We start from the raw sequence: 17,055 nt of genomic DNA on the forward strand, positions 1-17,055 counted from the left end.
GGAGTACAGGTGTTACATATGATGCATTTTACAAGAAAAATTACAGTCTAGGCGAAGTGCCAGTAAAAACAGTAAAAACAGTAAAAACAGTAAAAACTAGTAACACCTATCTCAACTATATCATTGCAGCCCCTATTACATATTCCTAAACAGAGGGTAATATAAGTATATCCTTCAAATGATATTCTTTGAGCACGAGCCAAATTTGTAAGTACATGGGCCTGATTATTTTCCTCCCTCCGAATATATTCGCATCGATACAAGGGGTGCTTTAATTCTGATCGAATAGGTAAAATACATGTTCAGATCTTGAACTAATTAGACATGTGATGATGTGAGTCCCACAAAATAAAACTACCCAAGTAAAATAAAAATTGCACTTATATGAAAACGAAGCATACAAAAAAATAACTGGAAAAAAATTTAAAGATTCAAGAAATTAAAACACTTCATCATGTCTTTCTCCGAACTTCATGCCAGTATCTCAGTGCATATAATTCCATTGCTCCTCAACTTGCCATGTGAGCCCTGGTATATCTGTCTCCTTGCCTAGAAAAAACCAATTTTTTTGGACCTAATTAGAGAACTGTTGCTAAGATCACACCAATTGAGACATTACTAATGAACTTTATTCCAATCTAAGAAGTTACATCATCATCACATGACATATAGTAATATTTTAAGAGGATATTTTCCAATTTTAAATCCCCTTCTCTCAAACTAATTTGAGCTACCACTGAGGACAAGTGATAATTTAACTAAATTTGTATGGTGACAAATCAACCGCATCTACTACAAACAGAGATCTCCTAATATATATATATATATAGTGCTCAGTATCAAGAACTAAGGAACTTCTACTACACTAGCTACAGTTGCATCTACAGAAATAATCAAAGAAAAAAGAAAAGTAAAATAGTAAGAGAAATATCAAAATGGAGTTTTGGTCTTTGTTCATGGTTGCTTCCATGCCAGTATTGCAAGTACTAATCATATGCCTTCTCGGATCATTGCTCGCGTCTTCACGGATAAATATTCTTACGAACGAAGTTCTGACAAACATGAACAAGGTATATAAATATTTTTAACTTTTTATCTCTTTCTAGCTAGGTGCTAGTTTAGCAAGTAAGATAACAACATTTTTATTATTTTAGATGGTCTTTGTTGTATTTGCACCGGCGCTTGGTTTCGCAGCCCTGGTGAAGTCGGTCACAATTGCAGATCTCATATCCTGGTAACTTATCAAGTTGCAACTGCATTTATTTCTGTAGTTATAAAATGATGTATTGTATTTTCTAGATGAACTTATACATTCTCTGGTTCTTAATCTGTTAAGGTGGTTTATGGTGGTAAATCTTGGAATTATAGTATTTGTGGGAGCATTTCTTGGATGGATTGCAGTGAAAATATTGAGGCCAAGAAGCAATATCAAAGGCCTCATTGTTGCAACTTGTGCAACAGGTAAGAAAATAATCATCACACCAACTGGTACAAGTTGCTGGACAGTACCGCTCTGATCCTAATTTCTAAGACTATTTTGTTATGCCTTGAGTTAAGTACAACTAAGTAAACCTTCAAAAAAAGTACAACCAAGTAGCTGGCTTAATTGAGCTTCATATAAGACAGGATGGGCATTTTCTACAAATAATTACTGCGGGTATGTAAATACGTGCCTTGCTGAGATTAGTCGTGTCGTGCTGTGACCAAGTCATATTTTTAAGTGTGGTGTCGTGACCAAATTCTAAGGAAGAGTCACAGTCACGTTTGCTCACTTTTAACTATTTTTTTCAATAGTAAATTCACTATTCGATCAAAGATCTAACGATTTGATCACATGTGACTCGCGTGACTGCATGCTGTGTCGTGAGTCGTGACCAGATCAGTTCACATGACGTGTTGTGCCGTGCTAATTTTTCAAAGGATGGTCACGTCACGTAAATGGTTACAACACAGATGCGCGAGTCACAAGACGTGTCTGACACAGGTGTTGTGCTGTGCCGTGACTTAATTATCCAATCACGGCGTGACTATTTTACATCCCAAGTGCCTCTATTTGTTAATTTGAACAGCTTTTCTCCTTAAGTTTGGTTATCCTGTAAAACCACTTGCAGGTAACTTTGGGTACTTGCCATTGATGGTAGTACCGGCATTGTGCAATGAGAAAGATAACCCATTCGGAGACTCGAGTACATGTTATACAAATGGGCTTGCTTATGCATGCTTCTCTCATGCAGTAAGTGATGTTTCAATACTTGACATTTCATTTGGAACTAATATTGTTGACAAATTTAAATAATTTATTCTGAGCCTACATTCTGATCAACAAATAAATGGATAAGTTATTATAGAGTGAGGCTATGTCACTACGCATAGCGCAGATTAGTCCGTACTATGGATTTATATCTTCATTTTGAAAGCTCATATAGTTGATCTAAACTTTTCAACATGATTTCATATGTAAATGTACATGCAGACTAAATTTTACATTTTTTAGAATTGTTTTACTATTTTTTAAATAGGTAGAAAATTACTTTTTTTGAATGATTAAGAATCTTTTAGATGAAGTGATTTCTACCTACTTCAAAAATTAGTAATTTTTTTTTCAGAAAATGTAAAATTTGATTCACGAATACATTTTCATCTGGAGATCATATTAAATGGTTTAAGATCGACTGTTTGAACTTTAAAAATAAAGATATTGATCCATAGTATGAACTAATATGCGCTATGCATAGTATCCCAGCCGCACTCTAAAATGACAAATATGAATACTTTGTTATTAGCTATATTCTGATCAAGAAATAAATGGAAGATGTTAATTGTTTTTACATTGATATAGCTTGGGGGTTTCTACATATGGACATTTTCTTACCATATCATGAGAAAATCAGCTATGTCATTTGAAACAACTCAACCTGATGCTAGTTTACCAGAGAAAACTGATGAAAATTTAGATCAAAATGAGGATGGCAGTTGCATTGAGGAGGCTTTGCTTCTCTCTTCGAGCTCCTTGAATAGAGATAAATGTGAAATGGTGAGTGTTGAGTTTCAACTTTCAATATTATTGATAAAACAAATGAGGCTAGCTATGATAATAAACATATTATGGATGGAAATGTGTTATGGACTCATTTCTTTATTTTCAAAGTTTAAACAATCAATCTGAACAGTTAAACATGATCTGAACATTGAATGGTTTAGATCGACTGTTTGGACTTTAAAACAGGATGTATATCCATAGCACAGGCCACCGTTTAATATGCATATTACCATAGCCTCACCGAAGAAATAAATTATTTATTTTTTTAAGATAAGGATTAGTTCAACAATTGTTGGATTATCTTGATACAGAGTGTTCCACTTGTTTTACGATCTGACAAGACATCTGAGATGTTGGAAATCTACCGAAGATTTCGAGAAATTGTGAAAGAAACAATCGATCCATTGAAGGAAGTCTTATTAACCCCACCGATGGTAGCTCTGGTACACATGCATTTTCAAGTTTATAAACTTAGCTTCTTCTTCTTTTCTTTTTTTACAGTGAAATGCCAGTAACATAACAGGTATACTGTTACTGAGAGATGCAGGTACTAGGACTTGTAACTGGTGCAGTTCCTTGGCTAAAACAGCTTCTGGTAGGAGAAGCTGCTATACTTGGGCCAATTCAAGATTCAATTGTACTCCTTGGGTATGTATACCTTTTTTTTTATAATTAAAAAAATATATAAATCTTCCGAAAAGAGGTTGATTGTTTTTTTCTTCAAAAAATAGATGGAATTGCACCAATAATGCGGTCCCAATAATATTTGAATAAATCTATGATCAAGATGTGATTTAGCGTGTGAAAAATAATGGAAACGCACCAAATCTGCACTTGGCGGAACCATACCATGGGTGCAATGTTATCTATTTTCCGAAAAAAATCATTTCCTTTTCCGAAGGATTAAATTTTTTATTTCTAAAAACAAAAATCTAAACTTCTGTGCCATTCTTCATCAATCTTGTTTCTAAATATGAAGAAAAATTAGAAAAATAAAACATATTCTGACTTTGTGTGCAAATTTATTGATGCAGAAATGCTGCCATACCTTGTGTTACTCTCATACTAGGAGGAAATCTAGTTAGAGGTATTCATATTATGGCAAATTAAGCACATTATTTTAGATAATTGATCAGTTTATTCATAATTTTTTTTTCTCATTCTTCATTTGTTAATTGATTATAGGATTAAGAAAAATAGAAGTAAAGCCATCAGCAATCTTGGCAATTGTATCAGTGCGTTATGTGCTCCTTCCGATCATCGGTATCGGTACAGTACTCTCTGCAGCTAAGCTCGGCCTCGTACCGCAATCTCCACTTTTTCAATATGTACTGCTCATACAGTTTATTGTACCACCAGGCATGAGCCTAGGTAAGATGCTCTCTAGTCTGTATACATATGCTACGGTTAGCAACCAAATTTTTAAAATTAAATCGTGGTATCACTTTGGGAATAGCTGAGTCAGATTCCTGTAATCACCATTCTCCTTTATCTTTATGAATAGCTTAGTTAAATGAACAAAAATAAACTGTACAATTAAGGTAGTTTTGTCATCTACACGTTAACAAAAGTAGGGGTGTCAATGAGCTGGCTCGGTCTGAGGTAAGCTCTAGCTCAGTTTGTTAATTTTGAACCGAGTTACAGCCGAGCGAGCTGGATCTAGGACATCCGAGCTAAAACATCAGCTTGAACCCGTGACAAGCTAGCACGAGCTAGCTGACGAGCTGGCTCACTGGGTCTGGCTGGATCTTATTTTAAGAAGAAAATAAATTTTACAATATTTTTGGATTGAGCTGAGTATAAAATGCACACAAATTCATACAAATTCACAAATTGATACCTAGCCGTGCTGACGAGCAAGCTAGGCCTCAGCTTGAACTTGTTAATTCTGAACTGAGCTAGTGGCGAGCTGGCTCGTTAACAAGCGAGCGAGTCAGGTACGAGCCACGATCGAGACACAAGCTACTAACCTTTTTGCCACCCCTAAACAAAAGCATCTAAACAATTAAAGGCCCAATAAACCCGAAAAAAGCCCAATGAAAAGATTTTGGACTATTATAAGGAAGCATCAAACCAAATTTAGTCTGGTGCCAGGTTAAGACCATTCCATCAGTATCATAATTCGTATGAATCAAATGTACATGAATTATAATGCGGATCAGGCCCAATTTAATCCAATGTTAGGTCAAGATAGTTCAATTTACATCAAGATTCGTACTAAAAACTTAAAAAATTGCGTTGATCATGTGCGCACAACTGGAATGGTTCCGACCAAACATCATACCATCTCTCACACGAGTCCGTGTCCCCCCAGATACCTCAGGTGCAATTAAAATAAATGGATGGCCCAGATTAATTTCATTCAGACCAAACTCAATCTGATAACGGTTGAGGTTGTAGGGGGTCTCCTTTGAGATTCGTGTCAAATGAAATGATACGGATTCTTCTCACACCCTATTGTAAATTCATTATAGGAACTAACAGTGATACTAAAAAACAGGTACAATGACGCAACTATTCGGGGTGGGCCAGGAAGAGTGCTCAGTCATCCTCCTCTGGACCTACTTGATCGCTGCGTTGGCGTTCACTCTATGGTCAACTGTCTTCATGTGGATTTTGACCTGATCTATTTTCTTCTTCACATATTTTTTTTTCTTAAATGGAGCAATTATACCAACTTTTATGGGAGAATCCGATGTTTAATACATTGATTATAAATTTATAATTTACGAATATAAATTTTTCTAATGCTTCGTATTTTTTGGAAAAAAGGTAGAAATGCCCATCCATTAATAGAAAAAAAAGTCTTATAATAAGAACTGACACAAAGACGTGCAACAGTAAAACATGCAATGTGTCATCAGGCAATCCACAAATGTGCCCGACAAACAAAAATAACTAAAAAGCTCTAACAAGAGAGCCAATCAACAGGTATGTCATGGAAAACCCTCCATACTTGTTAAAAGCAAGCAAATAAAAGTACTACTAAGCAATTATTGCATGTGCAAGTGATCTCTCATGAAACAATCAATGCCCAAGTGCTTAGTTAGCAATCAACAGCGGCACCATTGGAGTGGTGTTAGCATTGTGCCGTTCTAGGTAACTCGGCGACAAAGGGGATAAGCTTTGAATTGGTACCATGTCCAAATTCTCAGGAGTCCAAATAACAATCTGCACCTTTCTCCTTTTAGCCCCTGACCAATATTGCAATAAAGAGCAAATTAGTACGAATATTTGTCTAATAGATGGCACACTTTTGTTGTCAAAACAAATAGAGTTTCTAACGCACCATATATTTGTAATGCTTCGTATGTTAATGACAAATCAGTTTATCTGGAGTGCGGCTATATTTATTTTTCTGTGTTCTACTTTGTTAAGTATTTTGAATTGTCTAGTATGGTCAGTCGGGGTATGAACACTATGAAAAGAAAGAGACAGGAGAACTTTCTCTGGGAAGACAAAACCACCGAATCTATTAATAAATGAGACGACAATGGATTTTTACAATTGGAAAAACTTGGAGTAACATTAGAGGTAGAATTGGGATAGAGGACCACACGAGAGTCTATTGTACATTACTAGAGGTTTTATTTCATAAATAGTGCGATGTAATTACTATACTATGTAAATAATTCTTTTTATCAATACATCTGTTGATCGGCGCTTTGCCGACAACCTTTAAAAAAGAAGTATTTTGAATTGTCAAGGAGGAGTTATCGCCAATAAATTAGAGCATAATATTTTGGATTTAATAGGAAATACTTATTATACATAATATTAGATTTATTAAGAATGAACTTCACAATTAGCAGTGCTTTATAAAGGAACCAGAAAAAAAAAAAAACAGGAGAGATGCGGATGAGTTCACCTTCTCTACATCTCAAATCAAAGGAGAACTCTCTAAAATATTATATATTTTTATGTTGGATTATTTGTATAGTATATATCTCAATTTACAAATTAAATCCTATCTCTTATGTGTATTTTTATTTCGGAACAAAATTCAAAAACTAATTTGAGTTGAATATAAATTTAATTATAAGGAGTTAAATACCAAACCATCTTTTTCGATGAATTTAATTATATAACCAAAAAAAAAAAAGAGAACAAGACGTGTTAGAAATGTCAATTAGCAAAATAAAAGTAGTTCTTTGAAGTTTGATTGATGTAGAATTGATCAAAGATTGAATGAACTCTGATAGTGATATGTAAATGCAGTGTATATTTCTAGCACAGAGCAAGTGATTTTTTTATTTCAAGTTGTGAGCAGAGGTAGAAATATAAATTTACTTGACAACATTTTTAGCACAAGGTGTTAATAATAAAAAAAAAGAAAAGGTAGAGCTAATGTGTTTCAAAATTGTATATATATTTTAAGTTCCTCTATATGTTATTAACAAATTGTTAAAGCAGTGTTGTTAGAACCGGATCAGACTGAGTGGTCCAGTCGGAATAAATCGGAACCGGACTTGTTTCCGGTTTGATTAGTTGTTAAGATCGAATGTGCAATGAAACCGGATATTTTCAATTAAACTGACTATTTTTTTTAATCACATGTCAGGAGAACAAAAACGCATATTTTTTTTCTCATCTAATATAACTTTTATAAAATACTCTATTATTTTAGATATTATTAGTATTGTACCTGTGCGTTGCAATGGAACATTTTATAAGATTGAATAGAATATGAAGAGACTTTTTTATTTGATATTCACATAAAATTAAGAAAAAATATATTTAAATGAAAATAAAAGCAAATGAAAAAAAATTCAATAAATAATAATAAAAGAAACAACAAATGAAAAAAAAGGATCAAATATAACATGAAAAAAAATTCTTGAAGTATCATTGCGATTTAATATCTAATTTTCTTCATAAGCAAGGCAGGTCATTAAACGATTTAGATGAGAAATGATCTGTAAAGAAACAAAATTGAGAAAGATATGATTAAATAATTAAAATAAGAATTTTTTCTACATATATATTATTGATGGAAATTATTTTAACAATGAAAATTTCTCTACAAATCATTTCTCTACACAAAAGTTATAGATATTCTTCATTTTCTTTCCAGATCAAAAATATATGATTGTATTTATCAACACAAGATCTGCTATCCATCTATTCACAAAGATACAATAGTCCTAAACAAAATTCGGAAAAATATGATTGCTTCAATTTTTATTGTCGAAGCTATAGAAGAAGAGAATAAATGAAATGGAGAAAACAGAGAAATAAGGAAATAATTTAATTATAGAAATCAAATATAGGTGTAAGGAGAAATAAGGAAACAGATCGCTAGGGATTCCTTCAATTTTAATTATGACAAACCATGTAGCAGTCTATATGACGAGTATGTTTTTAACTAAATTTAGACTTCTATACGTAAAATAGACGTTTTTAATCAAAAGAAGACAAATTATGTGATTGGACGGTTGATATTAAATTCAAAAATTTATCTTTCAATCTCAGCCGTTGGCGGATCAGAACAACTATGTGCATAATATAAGAATGGAGATAAACAAAGTCCATCAAATATTATATACACAACAATTATTCATATAAATAAAATGTGTACATACATAATTTGAAACAAATATTTGCTATTATCTTATTATTAATATTTTTATAAAATTTGTCATGGAAAGTCCAATTTATTTATTGAAGAACTTGAACTTGAACTTGAACTTATCTATATATTTATATTTCTACGGTACTTGGTATTGAAAGCCCTAAATTTTATATATCTCTAATATTTTAGTAAACTTATCGTACAAAAATTTAAAATAGTGGAATGCTATATGTTTCTCTCCCTAAAAATATCATTTTGTCATTTGTTGATAAACTGAGTAGTTTTATTATATTGTGGGAGAAATTTCTAATTGATTCATAAATTTATTTTATATTACATTATTCAATATATATGTGTGAATTTTCACTATATAAAACATGTTTTTTTTATTATAATACTTATATATCATAAATATATACATATAAAAAAAAAATCAACGGCTGAACCAGTTGACCCACTAGTTTAATCGGTAAACCGTTGACCCGAAGCTTTATTGAGTCGACCTCCGATCAAGTTCTGATAACATTGTGCTAAATCAAAATTGATACTTGCTAAAAAAATAGTTAAATATCAAGACCCCTAAAACATATTATGTCATCAAATATATTATATGGCTGAAAATTAGTTAAAACTTTACTAATAAGTGACTATGTGAGATTACCAAATTTAATCATTTATTTATTTATTTTTATGTATATGTCTTAATTTAAAATTTGAATTCCTTCTTCAATACGTGTTTTTTTTGGGAGAATGAAGCTTGAAAAATAAACTTTCAAAATGGATCTCTCGATAGCCTAAAGGGCAACTCAACATACAGAATCATCAGCAATTTGTAGTCAGAATAAATAAAAAATTAAAAAAAGAATTAAGAATATATTTTCTAATAATAAAAAATGTGAATATATTATCATACAAATATCTCGGAAATAGCTCCAATTGTTTAATTTTTGTATAAATTGTAAACATATAAATTTGAACTCTCGACGTGCAATGTTTCGCAGTAGATGATACTGTGAAATGAATTTAAGACCAGTAACAGAAATAACAAGGTCATGCAATCAATGAAAAAATGTTATAAAACAAAAACCAAGGGATTCCGAGTACAGAACCTGCTTTTAATTAGATATCACTACATATACTGCCAGTTCCTCTAAAATAGATTTAGATATTGCCTTCTACATTAAAATATATATATACACACGCTATACTACATGCCTCATTGCCTCAACTCTTTCAATTACGCACAATTATCCCAATAAATAACAAAATTATAACATTTTTTTTTTCAATTTCTTTCCCATTTTGCATTGTAATTTCAAACCTTTTTTTTTAGATTTCGATATGATGCACGTCAGTCGATGCATCGGCTTGTGACTTTCTCGATCCACCGGTCACTGATTCATCCTTGGTACCCACAAATGAAAGAAACGCCTGAAGGCTGCACTTCGGTGTACTGAGGCTTGAGCTCGCTGACCTGGATGAGTCCGGTTCGTTCTCTTGTGCATGTTTGCAGAATTGTATCAATAAAGTGATAAAATATATTGCCAGAGCAATTAAACATGCAATGCCACAGATTAGAAAGAGTCCAGAGAAGCTGTTGAATTCGAGCCGGTTCGCTTCGAGCATGTCGATTTGGGTACTGCATGGGGGTCGGGTGAACCACTTGTTGTGGATCCTTTGGAGGTCCCCATTCTCTGACAGTTTCAGAATTGCTGTCGAGAGGTCTACTGCTAGCTCAGACTCTCGCGGGAAAGCCTACAATATTTACAGACCAAATTATGTGAGTTAAAAGAAGATAAAGTATCAATTAGAGATCAATGTAATAGTATTAATTAGCAAATATAGCTGTAGCCTTTAATAGTATCAATTAGCAAATCATATAAATAGGAAATATTTTACTTATAATAGTTCTTTTCCTCTCAAAATTCAACATGGTACCAGATTCTCAAATAAATCCCCTCACACATCAAAATTGCAGAAAGACTCTTATGCTGGAATTTTCAAAAAGCCCCTCTACTTTAAGGAATTCAAAAGTAAACCCTGCTGTAACTTCCTATTCAACACTTGCTGTTAACTGAGGTATAGAGAGAAGATGAAAAACAATCCAAGATTGCCCAAGTTAAACTGGACTGCAACAGAAAGTAACTGAAGGGGTCAATTTTTAATTCTAGGATAATAAGGTGCAACTCATATTGCCCATCAGGTTAAGTTTTGAAACTTACCGTGAACTGAACATTGGAATCAACAAAAAGAGGAAAAGGAAAGAAAGAAACTTATAGTAGCTTTAAGGAACCTAATGACAAAAATGAAGTGCTGATAATGGCCAAGTCCGTATCCTATGAGATATCTCAAATTTTCAGTTTATCTAAAGCCGGTCAAAATAATTTTTGGTACCTATTCAGAATGCAGGGGCTAATATTATTGTACTTTTAGGTTCATGCAGAAAGGATTTGAACGGTCAAGATTTTCCACGGATCAACTCGAAGTTTGAGATTTCTCAGGAGATGCGAATTCAATAGTGACCAAGGGGATCCAAAAGAAAAAAACTAAAACATAGCTGAGATTCAAAAAGATCTGACAAAACTGTGAAGTAGAAAAGGTAAAGAAAGAGAGAAAAGGTATACAATCTTCAAAGATCATCTGCCATTTTAAAAAGGCATGGTGAGTCAAAGGCTCAAGGTATAAAGCTACAGTTGAGTGAGGCTATGGCACTGTGCACAGCACACATTGGTCCATACTATGAATCAATATCATTGTTTACAAAGTTAAAATAGTCATTTTGAACCGTTCAACATGATCACCGTATGAAAAATGTACTTGTAGATCAAATTTTACATTTTTTAGAATTTTCTTACTTTCTTTTACTATTTTTTTTCCTATTCTTTTGATCAAGTGATTTTCTACCTATCTAAACAAATAGTAAAAAGACTCTAAAAAATGTAAAATTTAGTCTGCAAGTACATTTTCATATGAAGATCACGATGAATGATTCAGATCGACTGTTTGACACTATGCATAGTATGGACCAATTTGCACTATGCATAGTAGCGTAGCCTCACTCGCCACAGTTTGACAACTCCTATTTAGATACTGGTTCAAACTTAAGGAAAAATGATTTATGTAAAAAAGAAACATACAAACCCCCAGCCGCTTTTTGTGAATTCAGACCCTACAACCGTATAGTTGCACTGTTTTGCCAGAAAAAGGTCAACGTATGGCCGTTCGTCGATAATAGCTGCAACTCCACCTTGATGTGGGCCCAGCTCAAGAGCTTTTGCGTAAGCTTGTCTTGTACCCAATGGCTTCAGTCTCGATCGCGAAAATCCTAACTCCTCTACGAGATAGTTTTCCGTAAATGATCCGACCTGTTATGTAAAGAGAATATTAAATTTTCAGATGTGGATTTTATGCAAATATATTCTTCATCGGTTGCAGGCTCACTGGCAAGTAGATAATTGACTGTGACTAGGTTAGCATTTATCTGATCTAATACTTGAGTTCAATCTAGATTAACACATAATTTGAATGTTTTTATGGATAGGTAAATACATCATTATGTCTAGGTCAACAGTTCATATATATGGTGTGTTAACCCTAAATTATACCAAAGTTGTCACTTGTCTCGAGAAGCATGCAATCCTCTTATTACTTCGGCATCAATGGTAGGATATTTGCAAGGATAATTAGTACTTTGTTTTCTTATTCAAGTTTAAATTACGCATATATGTAATCTAATTTCTATATTGTTCATCACCTGGAACCCGATTGGGTCATCAGTCCTTCGAAGGTCATCAATTCCATGGATTGGGGTTGAGATCTGTTGGACAGTCAAGATCGAGGTTAAGCTCGCAGTATAACTGGATTGGATTATAAGCACCACAAATAACCATATTACGAGCACAACACGTCCAAGTGTGCTTATGGTGTCTTCTTCTGCAAAAAAATAAAATAAAAGATGGACTTGTTACCAGCCTGAAGAGGGTACTAATTATACTAATTGGGGAAGTCTATTGAAGTGAGGCAAGAGAGTTCACTTACTGTGGGCGAAAAAAAGAGTAGAGAAACTGAACCTACACCAGGGTATAAAAAAAAATTAATCAGATCAGAGTGTTAATATACTAATTAGATCAAAATTATCATTTTTTACCCTTATCAAAGAACATCAATAGCACAATTCAGGTTGAATGTGTTTTGCAACATTTATCAATGTTAAATTCATCGCAGCTAAGGCTTATTATATCAAGAAGTGAGATTAATTGCAGAAAGATATAAACAAGTGATAAAAGTGTTACATACTATTTTGAGTAGAACTAGGGTTTTCTTAAGCTCACCAAGTCCTTAGTAAGCTTAACTTCAAAACCTATCGGATTGACTTTAAATGACAAATTCAAATCATTGAAACTAATCTACTTCACGGGTGATGCATTTACATGCAAAATTTATAAATTTTCAAATTAATTTAGTATAAAGTCCAACGGACAAAAAATGATGAAAAATGAATGCATTAAAATTAACTTATAAATCTTCTTTGTTTGACCACTTGACTTTATACTAAATTAAATCTGAAATTTATAAATTTGACATGTAAATGCATCACTCGTGAAGTAGATCAATTTCAACAATTTGTATTCATTGTTTGAAGTCATTCTAATAGGTTTTGGAGTTACGCTCACCAAAAGCTTGGTAAGCTTAAGAGCAACCTAGTTCTACTCTACACTTTTTCTAAAATGAAAATTAAATGAGATGAAATTAGAATTTCACCAAAAGACAGTGATGAGCTGCTTTTTTGGGGGGCCTCGGAAATCATCATTGATCCGGTGCTCCAAAATCCACACAACCACACCAACAAGGAGAAAAAATACCCCTGTGATGCCCCACATTGTCAATGTGAAGGGTTGCAAGAAAGCCCATGCATCCGATTTATCTCTCTTCATTGACACCAACACCACCAGCCCCGACTCGGCGAATGGCTGAGTGAAATCAGCAACTCGAGTTCGATTTGTAACGATTGCAATGTCGCCTACAGCACCATCAAGTTCCTATATAAAAAAAAAAGGTTGGACTTCCAAAACTTAAAGGGGGAATTTCATGTATACCCCGCACAAACTTTGAAATTACGTATTGCCCTGCTAAAATTCATAATATCATATTTACCCTTCTAAATTTAAAAAATTCACAAATATACCCATTTTATTGTCTTCTTTGTTAAAACTCATTTAAAATTTATAAAGTATTCATTTTAATGTAGCATGTTTCAGAAAATGTTAATCTACTAATTGGTCAGTTTCTAAGGGCAAACTGGTCATTTCTCATGCTTACAAAAGCATATACCTAAATGTCACTGTGTATGCATCCCAACAGGTTTTGGTGCTATTGAAGATGGCAAGCAAACAGAGGATATCTTTTCATGGGTTAACTTATGCTAATTACCGACAGTTAAACCATGTTATGCTCGTAAAACCTTTTTTTTTTTTTTTTGTGGAAGTAAAGACAATATAATAAGTCTTAGCACAAAAATAGATGCTCACATTTGAGACAACTGCTTGCACAAGCTCGCTGTAGCTTGGGTTCTCTTTGCCATTTCCGAAAGGTATAAACGTGTAAGTTATGGGATATGGCAACAAGTTCACAGCTGCAACAAACACATCAATGCAATACCCGGTAACCGTACCAGTACTCCGTACCTCTGTCACAAACTCATGGAAACTAACACGGTAAGGAACTCCAATTCGTAATTGTCTGCCATTGTTACCAAAGACCCAACCCCGTGGTATTTTTATATCCCCGCCTGGCCAAATTACAGGTTGTAACTGTTGATTTGACCAGGTTGCATTAGGCGGCTTAGTATAAAGTGTCTCAGGAGAAACAACTGATAGACCCGAATAGTTTGACCAGAACCCGATAACCCGAAACCCTGTTCCAACTATGTTTAGTATGTCATAAGCTGGTTTGATTAGATGTCTCTCGCCATTGAATTGGACTGGTCCAGTTACTCCTGTAAAGGAGATATTTTGGATATTATCAAGTAATATTTGACCACCATCAAATGCACTCATGGCGTCTAGGTGTAAAGATCCATTGTTAGGTTCTGATATTTGCAATCTTGGGTCAGCAGAAAAGGAAATATTTCCACCATTATTGAAATATGCATTTAATGCATGTGCAATTAACCAAACTGTATCATATGCATACAATCCATATGTATTAAGTCTTGTAGTCTCGCCAATTTTCTCTCTCTCAACTAATTTGCCCCAGTTTGAGATTAACGCACGTTTCTGTTTTGAATCCGGAGTGTGCTGGCGCAATGCAACAACCCCTTGAATCAGATCCATAAATCCATCATCAGCATGCGGTGCTGAATCCAGGTACGAACTCAACCAATCAGTTACAATCCATACATACCCTTGTGACATCATGCCGAGATACTTGGCAACAGAGAAAACCAACAACCCGGAACTCAGATCTGCATGTAAAACTATAACCCGCGATTCCATTAAGGCCAACCTGACAAGCAAGTTAGCTATGTCACTCCTATCAGCACCGGGTCGTATACCAGATCTCTTAATAATCTTTAACCGTCTCTCGGCAAGCTTGTCGGCCAAGGCAGCAACGCCATTTCTTCCGAAATCATCATCTAAATAAATAGCAATGACTTCTTTCCATTGGTAATAGTCGATCAAGTTAGCAATTGCTGTCATTTGAAAGAGATCGCTTTGGGTTGTTTGAATCAAAAAGGGGTACTCAAGAGAAGAGAGTGTGGGGTCTGTGGCTGCATAGGAGAGGAGTGGGACCTTCAGCTCATTTGCCAAGTGAGTAATAACATGTGCAATAACCGAGGACTGTGGGCCCACTATTGCCACTACATCTTTCTCCATGAATTGCAGTGCTGGGAAGCAAAAAGGATAAATTTTCAAATAATTGTGCGATAATTTGGAAATTTTCCCTGCTATACAGGTACCTGTCTGTATAAATTACTGGTACTGACTTGGTTATTGATGAATTGAACAGAGTATTATAATATTATCCAGCAACGGGACCAATAACAAATTACCACTAATGCTAAATGGTAAATCAAGGTACTGACTTAATAAAAAGCCTTCACCTTGGATTTTACATTGTAAGGTACATATCGTTACAGCAATGGTAGTTTTTTTAGGCTTATCCTTAGCTGAATTGGGGCGGTCCGATGCCCGGTAGAGCCGGTCGATCTGCATCAAGATGCGCCCCGATAGCATTACGATTCGTGCGATCAAATGCGCACCAATCTTGATGCCGATCAAACAGCTCTCACTAGGCATCGTACCTAATTTGGTTCGATGCACATCAGACACCCCCCCTCCCCCCCACTATCCCTATCCTTGGGTTTTAATTTAAGCCTCAACTTGGTCTTAGCCTACAAGGTATGTACCAGTATTGTACCGATTGGTACGATAATAAAAGAGGCTAGAGAAGGTTATGCGTACCTTGTATAATGCCATCAAAAGCATTGCATTTTGAGTCTTGCATCTCAACAACCAGCTTGGTGCCATTTAGAACAGTGGGATCATTATTTACATCATTTACAGCAGCTGAAATTGCAACCTTGGCAACTCGGCCGATTGTCGAATTGAATGTGAAGAGAGCTCCTATATTCACTACCTTTGGTTTTGTGGTAGAATTGGTACTTAACCCAGTAGACATAAGGCAACAAAATATGCCTAAAGAGAGAAGAGATTTGAGCCCAGGAACTAGCATTTTCAATAATGATTTGTTCTTAAGGTGAAGTTTTAATAGGTTTTTGGGTAACTTTAGAAAATAAATGGGTTTGTCACAGAAGGATTTCTGAACTCGAGAATAAAACATAGAAAAAGAAGCTGTTTGAAATGGCTGAAAGTAGCAAAGACATGCAAATGTTTAAGTTTAACATAGTACAATTTTGGGGAGGGCATTTAAGAGGAAATGACAAAAATCCATTTTATAGTTTTGCCAAAATTAGAGAAGAGAAAGCTTAAACTAACAAAAAAAAAGGAAGGAAATTCGAAAGAAGTAGTGATTTGATTCAAACTTGAGAACCCAAAAGAGAAACAGTTTGTGGAATTTTATAGGTGGAAAAATGGGGCTCACGAGGAACTTAAATTAATAATAGCCGATGGTGACATTAACCAAATCAATAATTTCGAGAGCTCTCTCTTTCCTTCCCTTGCGTGATTGGATTGCAGGAGACATTAGAGAGAGAGAGATGCTGCCATAATTTCAAATCAGCTCGGTTTTTCAATACGAAACGATAATTTATAACTCCTAAAGTAAAAGAAATTTTGAGTTTAGATCAAGGCCGTGTAACTGTCTTTGGCACGAACACTAAAGGGATCCGATTATAATCTGACTGTCTAGATCTAAGCTCAAAATTTACGTTACTGCAGAAGATGCAAAAGGACAGGGCTGGGTTGATCTGACCCGTTGATTT

General features: G+C 34.4%; 2 protein-coding genes across 2 annotated transcripts; one reads left to right on the forward strand and one right to left on the reverse strand.

The window, feature by feature from the left end:
• The first annotated feature begins 834 nt into the window (after positions 1-834).
• LOC144558348 (protein PIN-LIKES 5-like) lies at positions 835-5,784 on the forward strand. The gene is made up of 10 exons (XM_078307176.1): positions 835-1,070; positions 1,155-1,234; positions 1,337-1,461; positions 2,112-2,233; positions 2,840-3,034; positions 3,352-3,483; positions 3,588-3,688; positions 4,075-4,127; positions 4,226-4,411; positions 5,541-5,784. The coding sequence occupies exons 1-10, from the start codon at positions 936-938 to the stop codon at positions 5,663-5,665; spliced, it is 1,254 nt and encodes a 417-aa protein (XP_078163302.1). The 5' UTR covers positions 835-935; the 3' UTR covers positions 5,666-5,784.
• A 3,881-nt stretch (positions 5,785-9,665) lies between these two features.
• On the reverse strand, positions 9,666-16,729 carry LOC144558605 (glutamate receptor 3.1-like). The gene is made up of 7 exons (XM_078307450.1): positions 16,076-16,729; positions 14,141-15,498; positions 13,374-13,651; positions 12,651-12,682; positions 12,367-12,545; positions 11,750-11,977; positions 9,666-10,367 (listed from the first exon to the last, which is right to left on the reverse strand). Exons 1-7 carry the CDS (start codon positions 16,452-16,454, stop codon positions 9,942-9,944), a joined length of 2,880 nt encoding a protein of 959 aa, XP_078163576.1. The 5' UTR covers positions 16,455-16,729; the 3' UTR covers positions 9,666-9,941.
• Positions 16,730-17,055: the final 326 nt, after the last annotated feature.

This window comes from Carex rostrata, chromosome 8 (genome assembly GCF_964058835.1).
Source record: "Carex rostrata chromosome 8, lpCarRost1.2, whole genome shotgun sequence".
In the NCBI taxonomy this organism is placed as follows: domain Eukaryota; kingdom Viridiplantae; phylum Streptophyta; class Magnoliopsida; order Poales; family Cyperaceae; genus Carex; species Carex rostrata.